Source organism: Aphelocoma coerulescens, chromosome 20, assembly GCF_041296385.1.
Source record: "Aphelocoma coerulescens isolate FSJ_1873_10779 chromosome 20, UR_Acoe_1.0, whole genome shotgun sequence".
NCBI lineage: Eukaryota > Metazoa > Chordata > Aves > Passeriformes > Corvidae > Aphelocoma > Aphelocoma coerulescens.
In genome coordinates, this window is record NC_091033.1 from 13,035,259 (window position 1) to 13,052,975 (window position 17,717).

General features: G+C 47.3%; 1 protein-coding gene and 1 long non-coding RNA gene across 6 annotated transcripts in view; both read left to right on the forward strand.

The window, feature by feature from the left end:
- The window catches only part of PMEPA1 (prostate transmembrane protein, androgen induced 1), a 44,933-nt gene extending 33,819 nt beyond the window's left edge, over positions 1-11,114 (forward strand). For 2 of the 3 annotated variants that reach the window (XM_069034078.1, XM_069034081.1), the window contains 2 exons: positions 4,710-4,763; positions 5,297-11,114. In XM_069034078.1, the coding sequence (XP_068890179.1) occupies positions 4,710-4,763; positions 5,297-5,851 (609 nt within the window). In that variant the 3' untranslated portion in view covers positions 5,852-11,114. The remainder of the gene's footprint in view (positions 1-4,709; positions 4,764-5,296) is intronic. The other variant, XM_069034079.1, reaches the window with a different exon arrangement.
- A 2,538-nt stretch (positions 11,115-13,652) lies between these two features.
- Positions 13,653-17,236, forward strand: LOC138121024 (uncharacterized). Of its 3 annotated transcripts, XR_011156044.1 has the most exons (4): positions 13,653-13,701; positions 13,862-13,929; positions 14,591-14,872; positions 15,530-17,236. It is a non-coding gene; the product is annotated as an uncharacterized lncRNA (long non-coding RNA). The 3 variants fall into 3 exon arrangements; XR_011156042.1 differs by having other exon boundaries at positions 13,653-13,929; XR_011156043.1 differs by having other exon boundaries at positions 13,653-13,929; positions 14,743-14,872.
- The last annotated feature ends 481 nt before the right edge of the window (positions 17,237-17,717 follow it).

The window sequence follows — 17,717 nt, forward strand, 5'->3', positions numbered from 1 at the left end:
GAGCTGTGCAAACCCAACCCAATTAACCCCCTCCTCCTTCCGTGGGCTGTGGGGCACCTCTCCAGAGGGCACGGCATGATCCCAGCTCGGGGTCGTGTGGCAGCGCTGCAGTGGCATCAGAGTGCTGGGAATGCCTGATCCCACGGGGTGCCTGATCCCACGTTAAACCAGCTGGTGTGAGGGTGGGGATAGCTCAAGCACCTCCCTGCTTTGGGGATCAGAGCCCAGCTCCCCACACATATCCCAGCTCCACCCGGAAATCTTACATTCCTCTTACGATCCCGTGCGCCCACTTCCAGCAGCAGCAGAGTGTGGGCATCCGAGCACATGAGTTATTAAAAATAGCAGAAACATTGTTTTCCCATTTTCAGATTCTTTTACTGTATTATCATGTCCAGAATGTTTTACTTGCACAATGCCAAATTGTGTCATTTTACATTTTCAAAGCAAAGTTCAGATCAAGCCCTTTTAATTTTAATACAATAATTTCTGTTTTCTTAAGTGGCCTGCTATTTATTTTCTTTAAAAAGAGTTAAGAAGGCTAACATGGAAAGAGAAGAGAAAATCACATGGAGATTGACCAAAAATTTCAGGTTGAATGAAAAATTTACTCTTTAAAAAATGATTCCTTTTTCCCCTTTATTATTTTTTTCTATTTTAAATTTTACCAGGCCAAAATTTCCAGCCATTTTTTGGTTCAGCTCTGTTACTTATTCAGCCTTGAGACACATCAGTGATTAAATGGCTTTTCAGCAGAGTTTGACCTCTGTGCCTCTGCTCAACCCCAGTGAGGATGTGGAGTCTTCAAAACCTTTTTTGGAGCTAAGGAGAGAAATAAGAATATATAATTTTGGTTGGTTTTTTATTATTTCCCATCTTTATGGCTGTTCCCCATCTCCCTGCCCTGTCCATGTGGTGTGTGCAGCACTGATGGAGTGGCAGCAGAGATTCCCTGTGGTCCCAGCATCTTTCTGATGGGACAGAGAAGGGCCTCATGTGCTAATGAGCGGGAAGCTCATTACAGTGGGATCCAGCATAATGAAGATCCTAAAGGCAGCACCTTTCAGGCTCGGCATAGCGTGTCTGTCGGTGGAAAACAGCTCCAGACTGAAGGAGAGCTGGAGCCTGGCAGGCAGAGGCCACACTGGGATGGACACAGGTTTATGCAATCCGTTAAACTTGCACTGAACTGGTGTTGAGCTTTTTAAATCCCAAACTTCATTTTGGTGTCGTGACCGCAGACGGGCACTGGAGCTGCATTCACGCTTTTCATCTGCTGAAATATTAAAGCAGTTCATCCCATGGTCAGGATGCTGCTGGGTCTGCTGGAGTTGTCCTTTTTTGTTGCTGCAGCTCAAAAATTACAGCTGAAGGAGAAATTAATTTCCCTAAAGGGTTTTTTAATGCGGCTCTTGCTGGCAAGCAGTTTTTGTATTACTTCATGCGTTTCTCCACCACCGTTCTCGCTGTACTTAAACTCTTGTCTCCTCATGACAAGTACTTTTGATTTTCCAGAACTAAGAATATTTAAGAAATGCTACTGACAACTCTCTTTGCCATAAGAATGGCACTGTCCCTGCACCTTTGGAACAGTGGTATCCCACTCCTCCAAGAAAAAGTAGTGTAAGTGCAATTTCCAAGCGCACCTTTGTCCCCCAAAATAGAAAATATGAGTCTTCCTGAAGGCTCAGAGACTTAATCTGTACCATGCAGCTTTACAGAGAAAATTCTCTGACATCACTAAAACAAGTAGTTCTCAAAAAGTTGAAGATTCATCTCTAAAAAGAAATTTAAAAGTAATTTTAGGGTCTGAAGCAAGTCCTGCAATACTTGCGGAGGCTTTTACAGCTGTGTTGCTCACCAGACAACAGAATCTCGGCTTTCATTTCAGAGACCCGTGGCTTTCTAGACTGTTCATTGTTTAGATGAATTCAAGTCCTAAATATGCTGAAAATCAGAGGTGAGTGAGGAGAGGCCGAGGGTTTGCAGTGATGTTGCTCCTGCAGTTTTGTTTGGCTCAGTGGGGCTGTGGAGCCATCCCAGGGCCAAAGTGAAGGCTAAAAGCAGGGATGTATTCTGTCCCAGACTTTGCCCCCCTCTGACTACTGATTTCCAGCAGTTTTAATATTGCTGTGGAGTTTTCAGGAAAGCTGAGCTGTTCTCCAGATGGGCTTTGTGGTAGTGTGTGAGGTGGGGGTTGGTGTTGGGGAGCACTGGGTGCCTGTGGTCGGTCAGCTGTGGGCACAGGAGCATGGCCAGGCCCTGGAGTCCTGGGAGAGGTGGTTAATAATGGCTGTAGAGATCCAGCTCCTGCAGAAAATGGGTCTCCTGTCTGCTGCTCCTCTCTCTGCACATCCCATTTTAGTGCTGTTTCTGCAGGTTTGCTACTCTTGCATCCACGTGTTGCCCAGGGCATCATTCCTGGAGCTCATCTGTACAAACAGATGAATGGTGTGTGAGCCAGAGCTTTGATTCCAAACACATGGGCCGGATCTTGGTGCAGGCTCTGGGTGAGTGGGCACCTAGGGGTAGGGGATGTTTTGGGTGGAGCAGCCCTCCCCATCACCTGCCACCATGGGATGTCCCAGCTGAGCCTGGCAGGGCTGGGAAGCACCAGGCTGCAGCCACCCTCGTGGGAGCTGGCTGACATCACTCCTGGGAAAGGGGGGAGCAGATGGGATATTGCCATGGCACTGCCCACTGCCAAGTTAAATATAAAACATCTAGCAGAAGGCAGCGGGGTACTCGCTGCTCAGGAAGTCTGCCACGGGGGCACGGCAAAGTAAACACAATTTTCGGAGTGCTTCCCGCTCCTGCCCACTGCTTTGGCGTCCTTTGGGATGAGGGGATGGGCTGGCAGCGCCTGTGGTGGCACTGGAAATCCTCCCTGGGCCCTTTGGTGTCAGTGCCTGAGCACAGAGGGAGGATTTGTCCTGTGGCAGATGCAGTTCCTCTTGGATCTTCTGGCTGCTGGGGGAATTTGATTGCAGACTCTCCCTGCAGGCAAGAAATCCATGTAAAATGGACCAGACTAAACAGTCGATGCCTGTGTAAACAGTTGCATGTTGGAGTCTCGAGGTCTGGAATGAAACAGGGTTGTCTTGCTTGGGAAGGGCCATGGGGCCGCAGCTCAGCCAGCACATTCCTCAGCTGTGGTCAGGGAAGGTGCTGGCATTGTGGCACTTCACCTCTGCTCCAAGGAGATGCTCCTGAAAAAAACATGGAGAAGGGAGAAGACTCTGGGCGGTCTCATTTCCATTTAAATCGCTGTTTTCCTTGCACTGGCACCAGCATTGCCTTCAGGTTTGTGTGCAGAGCTGAGCTTCAAAACCCAGAACCTGATGGGTTCTCTCCATACCTGATACCACGTGCAATGCCACAGGAGAAAATATGTTCCAACTTCGGGGAAAATGAAAAAATAGGATATAATAGGTGGTTTCTCTGGAGGTTTTAACATGGTGTTAGTGCTGTGTTTGGGGCAGGTAGAGAAATAGGTGCTCTCATAGCAGGAAGGCGTGTGGTTTGCTCAGACCAGCTTCTGAGTGCAACACTTAAAGGGAAAAAGGGGGTTTCTTTTTCCCTTGGCATTTTTTTTCACTGGTGCTAAATACTTCTGCCTGTGCCTGGCTTACTAGTGCCAGAACTGGAGATTCACCTGCAAGGAACTGGGAAGTTCCAAGTTATAATTACAAGCCTTCTGGCTGTTTTCCTCCAGCTCTGCCTGCCAGAGGGATGTTGCTATATGTGAATATTAGCAATATTTAAATATTGCAGTTCCTAAGGCAAAAATGTCTGGGGTGAACTGTGCATGCTCAGAGTATCACCAGCAGATGGGAAGAACCTTTGTTTGTTTGTTTTGATCATGAATTGTAAACTAGTGTCAGGGTTTGGGGGAAATCGTGGCTTCACCTTGCCTGGGGTTGTTGGCACAGAGGTTCAGATCTCAGGATCAGGGTGATGCTTGCAGTGTAAGGAAGCTTCTACGCTTCAGTCCCTCAGTCTATTTAAGCCAAGGACCACTTACTCTTTGGGGAAAAAATACTCTGAAACCATCCTGTTGCTACAGAGTTTTTTCTTTTTTTTTTTTTTTTTATCCAAATCAAAATTAGGCTTAACATTTGGTTATTCACTTATTATCTTTATTTTCCCATGATGTCCGTGGTTGTGAGCATCAGAATGTGGGTGTGAGGGGTTTTTTTATGGTTTGGTTTTTGTTGTTTTTGTCGGGTTTTTTTTAATCTTGTCATTATTTCATGGAGCATTTTTTGATGTCTTGTGAATTACCCACGGCTCATGGATCACAAATTGAAAAATACTCCTCTGGCATGTTTGAACCAGGGAAAGAACCGTGCTGGGGGTGTGGGGGTGGGGGAAGTCTGCAAATGGGAGAGGGTTCTTTGCTGGTGCCATTCTCATCATTCATTCTGCAAACGATCCATTAAATGGAGATGGAGGTGCAAGGGGAGGGAAGTTTTGATCAGAAGGGGTGTTTTCAGTGGTGATGTGGCAACACTTGAGCATGTATCCACATGATGCCCAGCACACATGATCATGGTTGGAGATGCTGGTTGGAGCTGGTGCAGGCGGGTCAGGAACGTGTTGGTGGCAGTGTCTTCTCTAGGTGACACCTGGCATGAGCTGTCTGCAGAAGGAGCTTGACCGCCCTGGCATCAGACTCACCCTGCCCTCTCTTCTCCTTTCCCATGCAGGAGGGAAGCCTGTGGCCTTCGGAAAGCACCGTGTCGGGGACCGGCATAACCGAGGTGAGGGTGCTGCGGGTCCTGCTGTCCCCCATCCTGCTGTCCCATCCTGCTGTCCCATCCTGCTGTCCCATCCTGCTGTCCCGTCCCCCTGTCCCATCCCCCTGTCCCATCCTGCTGTCCCATCCCCGCTGTCCCGTCCTGCTGTCCCGTCCCCCTGTCCCATCCCGCTGTCCCATCCCGCTGTCCTGTCCTGCTGTCCCATCCCCCTGTCCCCCATCCCGCTGTCCCATCCCACTGTCCCCCATCCCGCTGTCCCGTCCCGCTGTCCTGTCCTGCTGTCCCATCCCGCTGTCCTGTCCTGCTGTCCCCCATCCCGCTGTCCCCCATCCCGCTGTCCCCCATCCCGCTGTCCCCCATCCCGCTGTCCTGTCCTGCTGTCCCCCATCCCGCTGTCCCCCATCCCACTGTCCCCCGTCCCACTGTCCTGTCCCGCTGTCCCCCATCCCGCTGTTCCCCATCCCGCTGTCCCCCATCCCACTGTCCCTGCCCCGCAGCACCTCATGCCTCTCACCCTCTTCGCTCTCTCCTTCCAGCAGCAGATCTACACCCCGCGGCCCAGCGAGCGCCTGGCAGTGCCCTCCTTCCTGCAGAGGGACCGCTTCAACCGGTTCCAGCCCACGTACCCGTACCTGCAGCACGAGATCGACCTGCCGCCCACCATCTCGCTGTCGGACGGCGAGGAACCCCCGCCCTACCAGGGACCCTGCACGCTGCAGCTGCGCGACCCCGAGCAGCAGATGGAGCTCAACAGGGAGTCCGTGCGGGCCCCCCCAAACAGAACCATCTTCGACAGTGACTTGATAGATAACTCCGTGTTCGGGGGGCCGTGCCCCCCCAGCAGTAACTCTGGCATCAGCGCCACCTGCTACGGCAGCAGCGGCAGGATGGAGGGGCCGCCGCCGACCTACAGCGAGGTGATCGGCCACTACCCCGGCTCCACCTTTTACCAGCACCAGCAGAACAACAACGGGATGCCCCCCATCTTGGAGGGCAGCAGACTCCATCCCTCACAGATCAATGGCCTTGAGAGCACAACGACGACGGCGTGGAACAAAGAGAAAGAGAAACAAAAAGGGCACCCCTTTTAAAAAAAAAAAAAAAAGAAAGAAAAGAAAAAAAAATAGCAAGAAAGTAAATGAAACACTCTGCACTTCTCATTAAAAGAAAAAGGAGAGAGAGAGAGTTGAGGAAGATGAGCAAAGAGAAAAAAAAAAGCCCTTCCCCATCTCTCAGTGTATAAATATTTACTTGTTATGTCTGGTCTGAATGCACAAGCCTACCAAGCTTGCAAAAACATTTCTTTATTGAGCTGTGTCTAGACATTTAAAAAGGAAAAAAAAAAATCAACTGTAGTCTTTTTTTTTTTGTTTGTTTCTAGTTGGGCTGTGTGTGAATGCTTTTTTTTTTTGTTTGATTATTTCACTTATCTTTAAAAACAAAATATTTGCACAAAAACCATTTTGTTTAAAGATCTGCAATATAAATATATAAATATATATTAAAAATAAGAGAAAGTGTATGTGTAAGGAGCAGGAGTATTTTTGTATTAGAAGAGGCCTATTCAAAAAAAAAAAAGTTGTTTTCTGAACTAGAAGAAAAATGGCAATTTTTTGAGTGCCAACTCAAAAAGCGTGTATTACATTGTAAAAAAACAAAAAACAAAAAAAAAATCAAAAGCAGGGGTTTAGAGTTATTTATATAAATGTTGAAATTTTGCACTATTTTTTAATATAAATATGTCAGTGCTTGTGTTGGTCAAAGCCTCTATCATGTCTACCATGAACCTGTTAAGGGATCTATGTGGAAGTGAAGAACAAAGTAGCTGGAAGGGGAGGAGGATCCCTGGAGTGGAGATGCCAGCCCTGGGAGGAGCGGTGAGCGAGACTGCAGCTTATGCAAATCCTTAATTTCCAGAGTCCCTGCGCGTGGCCGCTGACAGCCACGGCTTTATACATTCCCTACAAAGCAAGAGGAGTTGGTGTGTGTCTTGTTTGTCATCCGGTAGGATTTTTGGAGTAACAAGGTAAAATGAAAACTCCCTGCTTCCCACAGTCAGGAATGAATGAAGCAGGCAAAAATTACTTGATTTTTTTTTTCTTTTTCTTTTTTTTTTTTTTTTTTTTCTTTTTTTGGACAACCTCTAACTTTTTGGAGGGGAGGGTGGTGGGGGTTGAGAATAAAATTCTGTGTCTGAAGGAACAAAAGTGTTTTTTGGTTTATTTCTTTCCATGTTCAACTGAAGGGCCCTGTTGGAGCCAAAGCGGTGGTTGTGGAGGTCGATGTGAGGAACTGGTAACGCACCCACTGGCTGCCCTTCAGCTGGGTTTAAATGTCTCGTTGAAAGGATGAGGTGGAAAGTGTGGTGGTGGTGAACATCATTTTCATTTTGTTTCAACCTCCCAAACCTCAATTTGGGATAAACGGGCGCAGCCGTGTCCCGCGGCTCCGCCGTCCCTGGTTGTCGCTATTTTTTGCGTTTGTTATCCAGCTAAAGAGGCAGCAGGTACAGTAGATGGAAATGAATCTGCTCCTGTGTTGTATTAACTAAAGGCTACAAAAATAATGCTTAAGGCTTTAGAAGCAACCCCCCCTTACCTCTTCTGGAACATCCTCTCCCCCCCCAGGTCCCGCTGCCCTCCCGCCGCGGGGCGTTGTGTGTGGTTCATTTATCTTGGTTTCGGAAGCGTTTTGTCTTGCTCTGCTCTTGTTTACATTTTCTGTCACCTCGGTGTCTGGTAGGGGCCTCACCCTCGCGGTGAATTCGTACGTGAGCGAGTGAGTGAGTGGGAAACCTGAGAGAGTGAGGGGGAGAAGGCAAAAGGGAAAAATCCCGTCGTGGGTCCCGTCTCTCCGAGCGCGAGGAAGGGTCGGTAGGGAACCACAGAGAGCGAGGATTTTACAAGGGGGTGTGATTTGATTTCCTGCAGGATGCTATCTAGTAGAGTGACATAAATGAAAGATATAAAGGCAATAACTATTGTTTTTAAGCAACTTTTTTATTACTTGAAAAAGAAAACAAACCTAACCATGAGAACGGTTTTGAAGTTCTGACCATTTGAACAATATTTATATATATTTTAAAGAAGATGATGAATAGCTGAACTTGAAGTTTGATCATTATTTTTTTTGCTTTTTTTTTTTTTTATTTCTGCCTAGAAATAGTCCTGTACCTTCTCAGTACTTCAATCTGCTTTTCCACAGCTCTTGAAATCTTCATAGTTTTACAGTCATGTAACCTAAATTTTGATGACCTAAAAAAAAAAGAAAAAAAAAAAAAAGAAAAAAAAAAGCCACAAAAAAAAAGTAATGCAAAGGAATAAATCTAGTTTGTCATGAAAGGTACAAAACTGACGAATTTGTACGAGGTTTTTAAAATGTATCTTTCCTTTATGTAACATGTCTATTTAGTGCCTTATTAAAGAAACAGTAACCCTCCCTTATTAGAGAGGGGGACACAAAATCATCATTAGCATTACAAGTAACCAGCGTCTGGTCTCTTGCTCCTTTGGACCTTGCATTCACTTTTCCAGTCCCTTTTTCCCGGAGCAGCTCCCTGTGCCTGGCCACGCCGGCTGCTCCCTTGGCCGCTGCTCTGCTCCGACTGTTCTTAGGGAACTTGAACACGTTTTATGCACATTATCCTACCCGGGGAGGTAGGAATCTGTGGTGGATATTGTAAATGAGATACCAACCAAAAGAGAAAGCGAAATATAATATCTACTGCCCTCTTGAGCCAAAATGCGTGAATAGTGTTGTTGGGGTTGGGTGTTTGTTTTTTTGTTTTGTTTTTTGGGGAGGGAGGGGGGGTTGTTCAGTGATCTGAACTAGTTTTGTTTGCTATAAAAAAAATATGGTTACCTCAGCAGATTTTGGGTGGAATATGCATCACATGTTTAAAACTGAGCAGTGAGTAAAGAGGTGGTGTGGGGACCAGAGGTTGTTAAGGAACAAGATTGTCTTGTCACAGGGTGTTACCTGGCCACCAACCCCCGTGGAAAAGTCAGGGAAGTGGGCAGGGGCTGGATAGGCACAGAGGGGTAGTGGGAGAGGGTCTGAAGATGCAGTGCAATTGAACCCAGCTCTCATGCTTGAAAGTCCTCGAAATTTCAACCAATTCTCTTTCTTTTTCCCCTATTTTTTTTTCCTCCCTCCCCAGTCCTCTCCCAGTGTGAGCTTTTATTTGTCTAGTGTCACCCCAAGCTCTGCAGTTGAGTGATCAGTTTGTTGAGTTCCTGGGTCCAGTTTCATTTACCTCTTTCTCTAGTTTGGGGAACTTGATGAGTGTGAAACAGGGTGGCTCATCACCACCAAATTTCTGTTGCAAACGATGCCTTTCAGCCCATCCATGCACAAACCCCAAGCTGCCAGCTTTCCCTGGGCTGCTGCAGCCCCAGTGGGGAGAGCCCCAGGTCCCAGGCAGAGGGTGCAGCTCCTCAGCAGAGCTCAGTCGTTATCTTTTGTCTTTCTTCTGTCCATCCCTCTCTTTGCAGTCCTGAGAACTGTGTATTTCAAGTGCAGATACCAGATCAACTCCAAGTTCTGAATGGGTGTTTAGAGATAATGGTCTGTTCTTTTTTTTTATTACTATTATTATTATTGTTGTTATTGTTATTATTATTATTACTACTATTTAATGTTACTTTTCGCCTCGGGGTCCATTTCTTCCCAATTCCCACGTCCCGAATTGCCACCAAGGCAGGGAATTTGCTTTGCACACCTTTGCTGATGCCCCGTTCCCTCTGGCCTTGGTGCAGCTCAGTGGAGAGCGGTGCTAGAGTGTCCCGCAGCTGCCAGCAGAGAGATTCAGGCCCCTTAAAAGTGATTTATTTTTAAAGAAGTACAGAAGAATCAAGGCATTGCTAATGCTTAGCAACCTCATGTCCTAGCCTGCCTTTTTGCTCGGAGTTTTAAGTCGCGTTAGCTTTAAAAGGGGTTGTTCATCTTACAGAGTTTCTTAGCTTACACTACGGCAAACAGCATCCCTAAAGTGCCCCCAAACCTTCCTGGCCTGGAATGGGAACGTGGCTTTGTTGATCCTGGTGGGGAGGAAGGATGGGTTTCATTTGGGGCTGACACTGGTAAAACATGTGTTCCCTTCACAACCCTTGGTTCCACCGGTTTGAGGATTCAGCTTTACTAATCCAGTGTGTTGTTTCCATAAGTGTTACAAAATTCATTGTGTCTTAAGTGGGGGTCTAAGGAAATCCAATTGCTTTCTGGAGAATCACCCTTTTGTATGTGTATTGAATTATAAAATTGCACTAACTGCTATATTAAAGAATAAAGAAATAAAAGCCCAATGTTTTTCCTAAGGATTGGGAAAAGACTGAATCAGAGGTGTAGCATTAACAGTGCTAGGCCAGAAAAGAATGAATTTTAATCTCTTCTGTCTCTGTACCGCTCAGAGATTTTCTGTGTACAACACAAAGCTACAAAAAAAAAAAGACAAAAAGAAGTTTTCCAGAAACTGCGCTTCAAATTTTTGCTGTACTATAGAAGCTCATGAAGGACAACATTAAAGTCCTAATTTGCCTGCCTTATAGACACATTTCATTGTATTAATATTTTCTTAAACTTCCAGTTGCATTGTGTTGGCTTTGGAGTTTGTTATAGGCAGTCCTGTATCCTGAGTTCTGTTCAGTTTAAACTTATGTAAACTATTGACAGCACATGCAATGCAGTACTTATCTATATTTTGCTGTTTTAGTATGAATATGTACTCTGATGCCAATTTACAAAAATCTGTTGTAAACGCTTCTTGTGTACCAGTAACCGATAGTGGCAATTATATGTCATTCTAAAAGCTGCAATACTTATACAAATAAATTTTACAATACTTTGGAAAATTTGCCTTCACCTTTTGCTTTGTTACCCAAAAAAAAAAAAAAAAAAAAAAAATCAACCAAAAAAAAAAATCAGGGTTTGTCAACACAATGTAATTTCAATTTTCCTAATTTCTTCTCGAATGTTGGAAAATGAATCTGCTCAGTTTTGGATATTTGTGTGGGTTTCCCCCTTCCTTGTTCTGAACCATGGCCCCACCTCTGTATTGCCCCCCGTGTGCTCCCCGTGGAGCTGTAGCTGGTTCCTGGTGTATTTGCATGCTCTGTGTGTGTGTGTGTGCGTGTACAGCTGTTTCCTTTCGAGTAGATCAGGTGGCACAGCTCTAATCCCAGAAGAAGCATTCCTGGTTTGCACCAGTGTGTCCAACCTTTCAGCGGTCCTGCCTTTCAGCCAAGAACGTCACTGATGGTCAGAAGGTCTTAACTTGAATAACGTCAATCAACAAGAACTGCGTAGATTGACTCAAATCCTAAGCACAGAGAATTTGTGTGACTTTTTTCCTCTCTGAGACTGTGGTCAAATTGCAGTGATCACATTAAAGTCATTGAAAACTTGACTGTTTGCAGGGGGTTTTCTTTTGTGTGTCTGAAGGATGGATGTCCCGTAGATTCACCCAGACCCTGGGTTCCCTCTTGGGGCTAAGGGATGTGTACTCATTAACCCCTGGGTTTTGCTGCCAGCTCTACCCCAGCCCTTCTCTCTGGCTGGTCACAGGCCCCTGGCTCTGACAAGCAGCTCCTCCAGCTCCTTTGGATGGGTAAGTGGCAGACACTTGGCTTTGATTTGGGCACGAGGAGCTCCTGTGGGCTTCAGCAGGATGCTGGGATGCTCTGCCTGGCCAATTATTTGCAACGCAGCCCCAGGCTGATGGTCACTTGGGAGAATATCTCTGGTAAGGAATGAAAGCAGCTTAATTGCAGCCCAGGGAGGAGAACCCCAAATCCACCCCTCCTGCTTCGATTCTGGGACTGTGCCACTCGCCTGCCGGTTGTGGTTTGTTTTGTGGGACTCCTGGTGTTCTTTGTGCATTGCTGCTGGAAAGACAACCCGGTGTGATACAGTGCTGGAAAGAGCTGGCCTTGGCTGGATCACTTTTCCCTGTGGTAGGAAGTCAGATGCTTTTAAGGCTGTGCCAATGCTGTGACCCCAGTGTTGGCTTGAGCACCTCCAAACCCTCTTTCCCATCTCATGCCCAAAGAAATGCCAAAACACAAAATTTCTGAGAGCAGGCAGTGCCCCTGCCCCAACCTCAGGATCACAAATATCCAAGTGGAATACATCCATCCACCTTGCCCCAGGCACGGCGAGGCAGGGAAAGGGCGGGGTTTGGTTTGAATCACTGTTTCGAAATTACATTTTTGGAATCACAGCTGAAACCAACATCTTCCCACAGAAAAAGAGAGCTCAGCTGAAACCACATTTTCCAAAAGGGAATTTTTTTAAATGACAAAAAAAAAGAAATCAAGTTCAACCAGTGCAGTGCGTGGGAATGGGCAGAGGTAGCTGTTACTAAGCTACCTTTCCATGTCTGTTGAGGAGATCTGGGGACACTGCAGCACCACTGATTGCCAAAAGATTATTTTTAAATTTCTGGGTTTTGGTCGGGTTCTTTTTTTTCAGCTCAAAGGAAGAAACAATTTTATGACTTTTGGAAACCATAGGTGGCAAACCCTTTGTTTTTAAACAGATTTCTGTGCTGCAAATGGAATGGGAGTTAAGAGATCGGGTTCAGATTTTCCCTGTGCTTCCAGCACCAAAGCCCTTTTTGCAGCACCTGTGGGCCTCCATGGTGGGCTCGCTGGAAGGTGCAAATTCCAACTGCAGAGAATTTAAACTTCATAGAAGCACTTTTTTTTTTTTTTTTTTCTTTTTGTCTCCATATTTTATCTGCTTGTCCTGTTCCAGCTGCTCCCCTCTGCTGCTGCCTCTCTACCACCCTCAGGAGTCCTGTCCCTCCTGCTCTCCTGGCAGATGATTCATTCCTCACACTCATGCCTGTGTTTAATCTGGTTTTTGCCTGGAGGGCACGAAGCAAAACCCCTCTGGGGCTTGTTCAGCTCCAGTCCTGGTGCTCTGGAATGGTCCCACCACTGATTCCTTCCCAGGAAAGACAGGGATGGCTTAGGGTGCTTTGAGGTGGGGAAGGTGTGAAACCTGGAGTCAGCCTCTTGCTTTTTAACCTGCTCAAGCTGCATTTCCCTCGGATTGATTTCTTGGAGGTTCTTTTTCTCCATGCTGGGCAGGCAGAGCTCTGTCTCACCACTGAGGGAGGGGAAGCCTTGACCAGGGATAGAAACCCTGAGTAAAGTGGCTGGAAACAGATTCTCCTTTACAGCGAGAGCCACAGTGATGGGTTTCACTGAGATTTGTTAAGAAAGCAACATGGTCTCACAGGGATCCTGCTGTTGACTCTCCCAACTGTAATGGGAATTTACTCCAAACACTTGCTGCTGTCCCTTTTTTGAAAAAAAAAAGTGTAGAAATTCCCACTGCTTTGGCATAAAACAGGACTGTGTAACAGTATTAGTAGCTAAAGCAGAAGACCAGACAGGAGAGAATAGGAAATAATTCCTGCCTTGGGCTTTCTAGACATGCTCAGGCTGGAAAAGTACTGCCCGAGGTTCCCTTCTTTAAGGTCTGACGGGGTCAAAACTGATTCCCCCTCCCTCTTTTCCCTGCTCAGAAGCCCTGCAGACAGCTCTCCCCTCTCCCTGGAATGCTGTGCAGGAACACTCAGGGGCTTTGCTCAGGGAGCAGGCAGGGACAGGCAGGAATGGGCAGGGACAGGCAGGAATGGGCAGCTGGTCCAGGTGGGGGCTGTGTCCCAGGTGGGCACGATCTTCCCATGGCCCAGGAGGCAAATTTATGAGGGTGGGGTTTGCTCTGGGGGTTTCTCTGCTCTTCTGCTGTGTCGGAGCTATAGGAGGTTTTGCACAGAGTCTTTCCTGACCGAGTCTCTGGAGCTGCCTGGATGATGTGAAGAAAAGATAAACCTTCTGAAACAGCAGCCATCTGTTCTTGAGATGAGATTGGGATTTATGGGATTTTTAAGGGTACCCAAAAGGCTGTCCTGGAGCCACACTCTGCAGGAGCTGTAGGTGTACTTTTTCTTCCTCTGTGGCTGAAAGCACATGGATCATGGCAGCTCCAGGGCCTCCTTCCTGTCTTCCTTCTCCCCTGGGGAACTTGTCCTGTTCCCTGAGTGAGCAGGGCTTGCTGTCTGCTGGAGATTATCCCCGTGTGCTGCCCAGCAGGTCAGGCTGGTGGCTGCACCACTTCCAAGTTTCCTGCCCATCTCTGCCCATGGAGAGCCTGTTGTCAGGTAAGATCGAAAGGTGCATAAATGAAATTCAGAACTCTGGCTGACCAGACTGATGGCTCTGCACCAGGCAGAGGAGGGGTGACATGAAGCTCCCCATGCAGTGAGCTTGGGGTTTGCAAAGCAGAAATGGGGGAGAGCACTGACTGCAGGACTCATCAGTTGTGAGCTCCCAGTGGGTGTTTATTCCCCCCTTGCTCAGTCCTGACTCAGTTCAAATTCACACAGTTGCCTCGGGATTGATTGTTATCAGCAGCAATAAATCACAATCACAGCAGCCAGTGGTGAGTTTTGGATGCCAGTCAAGATGCAGCTCCTCGGAGTATTTATCTCCATGGAGGCAGGGAACCTGGACATTGAACAATTAGATCAGCGTGGCTCTGTGAAGCTGCATTTGATTAAGAGAGTAACTGCAGTACAAAGTTATTGCTGGGTGTTGCTGGGCATTGCTAAGAAGCAGCCTGGCTTTAAAAACAGAGAGACTGGGGATGGGAGTATAAAACACCTCTGCGCATTGCCCTCCAAGCAGCACCTGCACCAGGATCCCACCTTGTCCTTCCTGCTGTGGCCTCGCTGCTGCCAAGGCATAAAAGGAGAGAAGAGGTGGCTTTTGCTGCAGTGGAAGCGTGGCACAGAGGTCCTGTCTTGTTTTCTCATACTGCAGAAGCTACTGGGTGACTTCAGAGACCTTAAGATGGGAACACCTGACCCTGAGTCTCTGGGCAGGGATGGGGCAGTGCCTGTATGTCCCCGGCAGCCCCTGCAGTGTCACAGGTGGGAATTCCCAGCTCTCTCTGTTCCCCTCTGTGTTCCCAGCAAGGGATGGGCTTGGCCACAGCTCCTGCTCCAAGACAGCGTCACTGAATCCACAACTCCAGTACCAGGAGCAGCCTGCTGCCTTTCTGCAAGTGGTCTTCATGGATTTCTAGTCCTTGGGCCCATTAAGGTGGGTAAGAACTAAGCATCTAAAACACTCCAGCTCTAAAACAGACAAGCAGGCACGCAGTCCTGCAAGACCAACCCCTTCAGGGTGCTTTGTGGTGTTTTGAGAAGTGTCTGCAGGTCTGGGGTGATCGGCAGAGCTGGTGTGAGCATGAAGAGGGAGCTGGGTTAGGTTTTAACTTGAGGTCAGTGCACATCAAGGGCTTTCCCAGGGAGGATGATGGGCTCCAAGCACGTGTTCGCTCCAGACAATTTATTAATGTGCACACAGAGATTTTTTTCCTTGAATCTCAAACCTAGGCTCTGCAAGGTTCAGATGAGCACAACCAGGTTAACAAACAAATGTTGAATGACCCTGATGGGCCCCACTGCCTATCTCATCTTTATTTTTCTTTTGAGAGCTGCTGTTTCTCTCTGCTCTACTGAGCAGGTCTGTTGATTTTCTCTTCTGAGGAGGAAAGCCTGAGGTTCTCCAAGAGCCTGGCCCTGGTGCTCTGCCTCCCTGTTCCCAGGGCAGCCCTTCTGTGGGCATGGAGGTGCCTGAGCTAAATATAAGCTGTGGAGGGGAAAATAGGGGGAGTTGGAGGAGGTTGAGTGAGTGGATCTGTTTATTTTCCCTCTGATCTCTAAGCCCTGTTATGTTTTATTGCTTTACAAACAGGAGGTCTGGAACGCTTCCTTCCCTCCTGTGCCAGTGCAAGGTCAGCTGGGTGCATAATTCCTGCACTTGAAGGAAAAAATACCAACTATTTACAGTAATGTAGTAAGAGTGGCATGGAACTGGAATTCTATTTACTTTCTGCAGGCCAGGTTTTACTGTAAATGCCCAAATAAGCTATTTATATAAACAATTTCTGTGTATTTGCTCAGCGCCTGGATGCACTTCCACCCTGCTGCTGAGAATTTAGATCTGATGAGTAACCTGTGGCAGAAGAGCAACTTTGATTGCAGGAAAGGTGAAGCAGACAGGTGCTTTACGTGCAGTGGATCTCAAGGAAGGTGAGGCACCTCCAGCACACTTGCTCCTTACATCTGCAGAAGGATGTGGTCACCTATAGCCTGGCAATGTTTCAAAAGAAACCCATTTTGGGGTGCGTGGTGTTTGAGCAGCTGTGTCAGAGAACAAAGGGGCAGGACCAAGGAATGCAGCTGGGGTTCCTCATGGCGTAGAAAAGCCTGGTATGAGGTAAGGCTTTCAGGAAGCAGACTAACTTACAAAAATGTGTTCAAGTTTACTCAGCTCTTCCCATTCGTCAGAACATGCCCGAGTCCTCTGTGGGGTTTCAGCTCAGAACCGAGATCTCGGACTGAGTCACGAGCAAATGTAACTGCTCGTGAGTAATTGCTGGAACCAAATGTGAGCTTGGAAAATGGGCTTTGTCTCTTCTCTAGAAGCTCTGGTTTATGGGAAAAGGCAGTGGTTTTCCTTTCATGCTCTGGCTTTCGGCTCCCCGTGTGGGTAAAAGCACAGCCACGAGTCGCTGCTTCTGCCAGTGCGTGGGAGTTTGGCACCCCAGGACACTGCTCATTGCTGCTTCCTGTCTTGGTCCTCAGCTTCTGGACTGCCTTTAGGCAAATGAGGCAAATTTCATCCAGCACAGGTACATGTTGCTTTTAAAGAAATGCTGCATTATCAGCCCTACACAGAGAAAAAGCCCCTGAACCCTGAGGCGCTGCATCCTGCTGTTCTCCATCCCCTCGTGCTCTCTCTGTGCTGTCTCTCTGCTCCTGGGTCCCTGTTAGCCCAGGACTTGACTGTGGCTTGAGGGCCAAGGTTCAGCTGCACAAACAGCCCAGTGCCCCAGCCCTGTCCCTTGTGCATCCCAACATCCTCATGGCAAACCCAGGGGTGGCATTCCCACTGATCCCCGACCTGCCTTTCCTGGATATCGTAATTTCTCCTCCAGATCTGGCTGAGGTACAGGGTGACAGGCTAGAACTCGAGTGGAATCAAAATTGCATTTTAATTGTAAACATTTGTCCAGAAATTAATGTTTCTGAACTAATGTTTCTCTCTAACCAATGTGTTCAGAAACAAATGACTCTCACTAATTGATTTTCCCCTGTATAACGGGAATTGTACACGTAGAAAATCAACCATGCATAATTTAAAATCCCCCTCTTTCAGCAGGTATCCACACAATCACTCAACTGATGTGGTTGCCTGTCCTCTGGCAGATATCATCTAGGAGTCACGTGGCTGGCTGGAGGGGGCTAATTTCTCCAATTTTTGTTCTTTGTGCTGGATTAAACATTGAAAATCACTATAAACAAGCTTCCATGTCTAATAAATTTGCTTTTATTTCCAAACGTGTACCCATGAGGGAATGTTATTGATGGCTTCCTCCATTGGAAAGGTGTATTTGATACCTTTACACCTCTGAGATCAGTAATCCCAGTACATAAAACAGTTTTGAACAACTTCCAGGAGCCTTTTAGCAGCTGATTGACAGCTCCTCTGCAGTGAAGGCAGAAGGGACTTGGCTCCGAAGCCCTTGGCTCTGCTGTGCCAAACCAACTGCCTCAAACCCCCAGGACCCTCCCAGAGAACTTACAGCCCGAGGGAGTGGGAGCAGAGGACAGAAGTAAGTGTAAAATCAGTAAAACCGAAAGGCTGTGATTCACTGCTTCTTGTAAAAGGCAGGTGAGACCTTCTCCTGCTGCAAACCAGGTCTTGAAGGTGGTAACAGATTTCAGTCAGTTTAGGAGGGTTAGGAGCAAGTCCTGCACGCAGCTGGTGTGTAAATGGATGTGTTTTAGGAGAGCTGTGGGGCCAAGGTAATGGTATTAATAAATTTTGCTTCATCCAACTTCCTCACCAAACTCCTCCAGTAACACCCACGATGGGT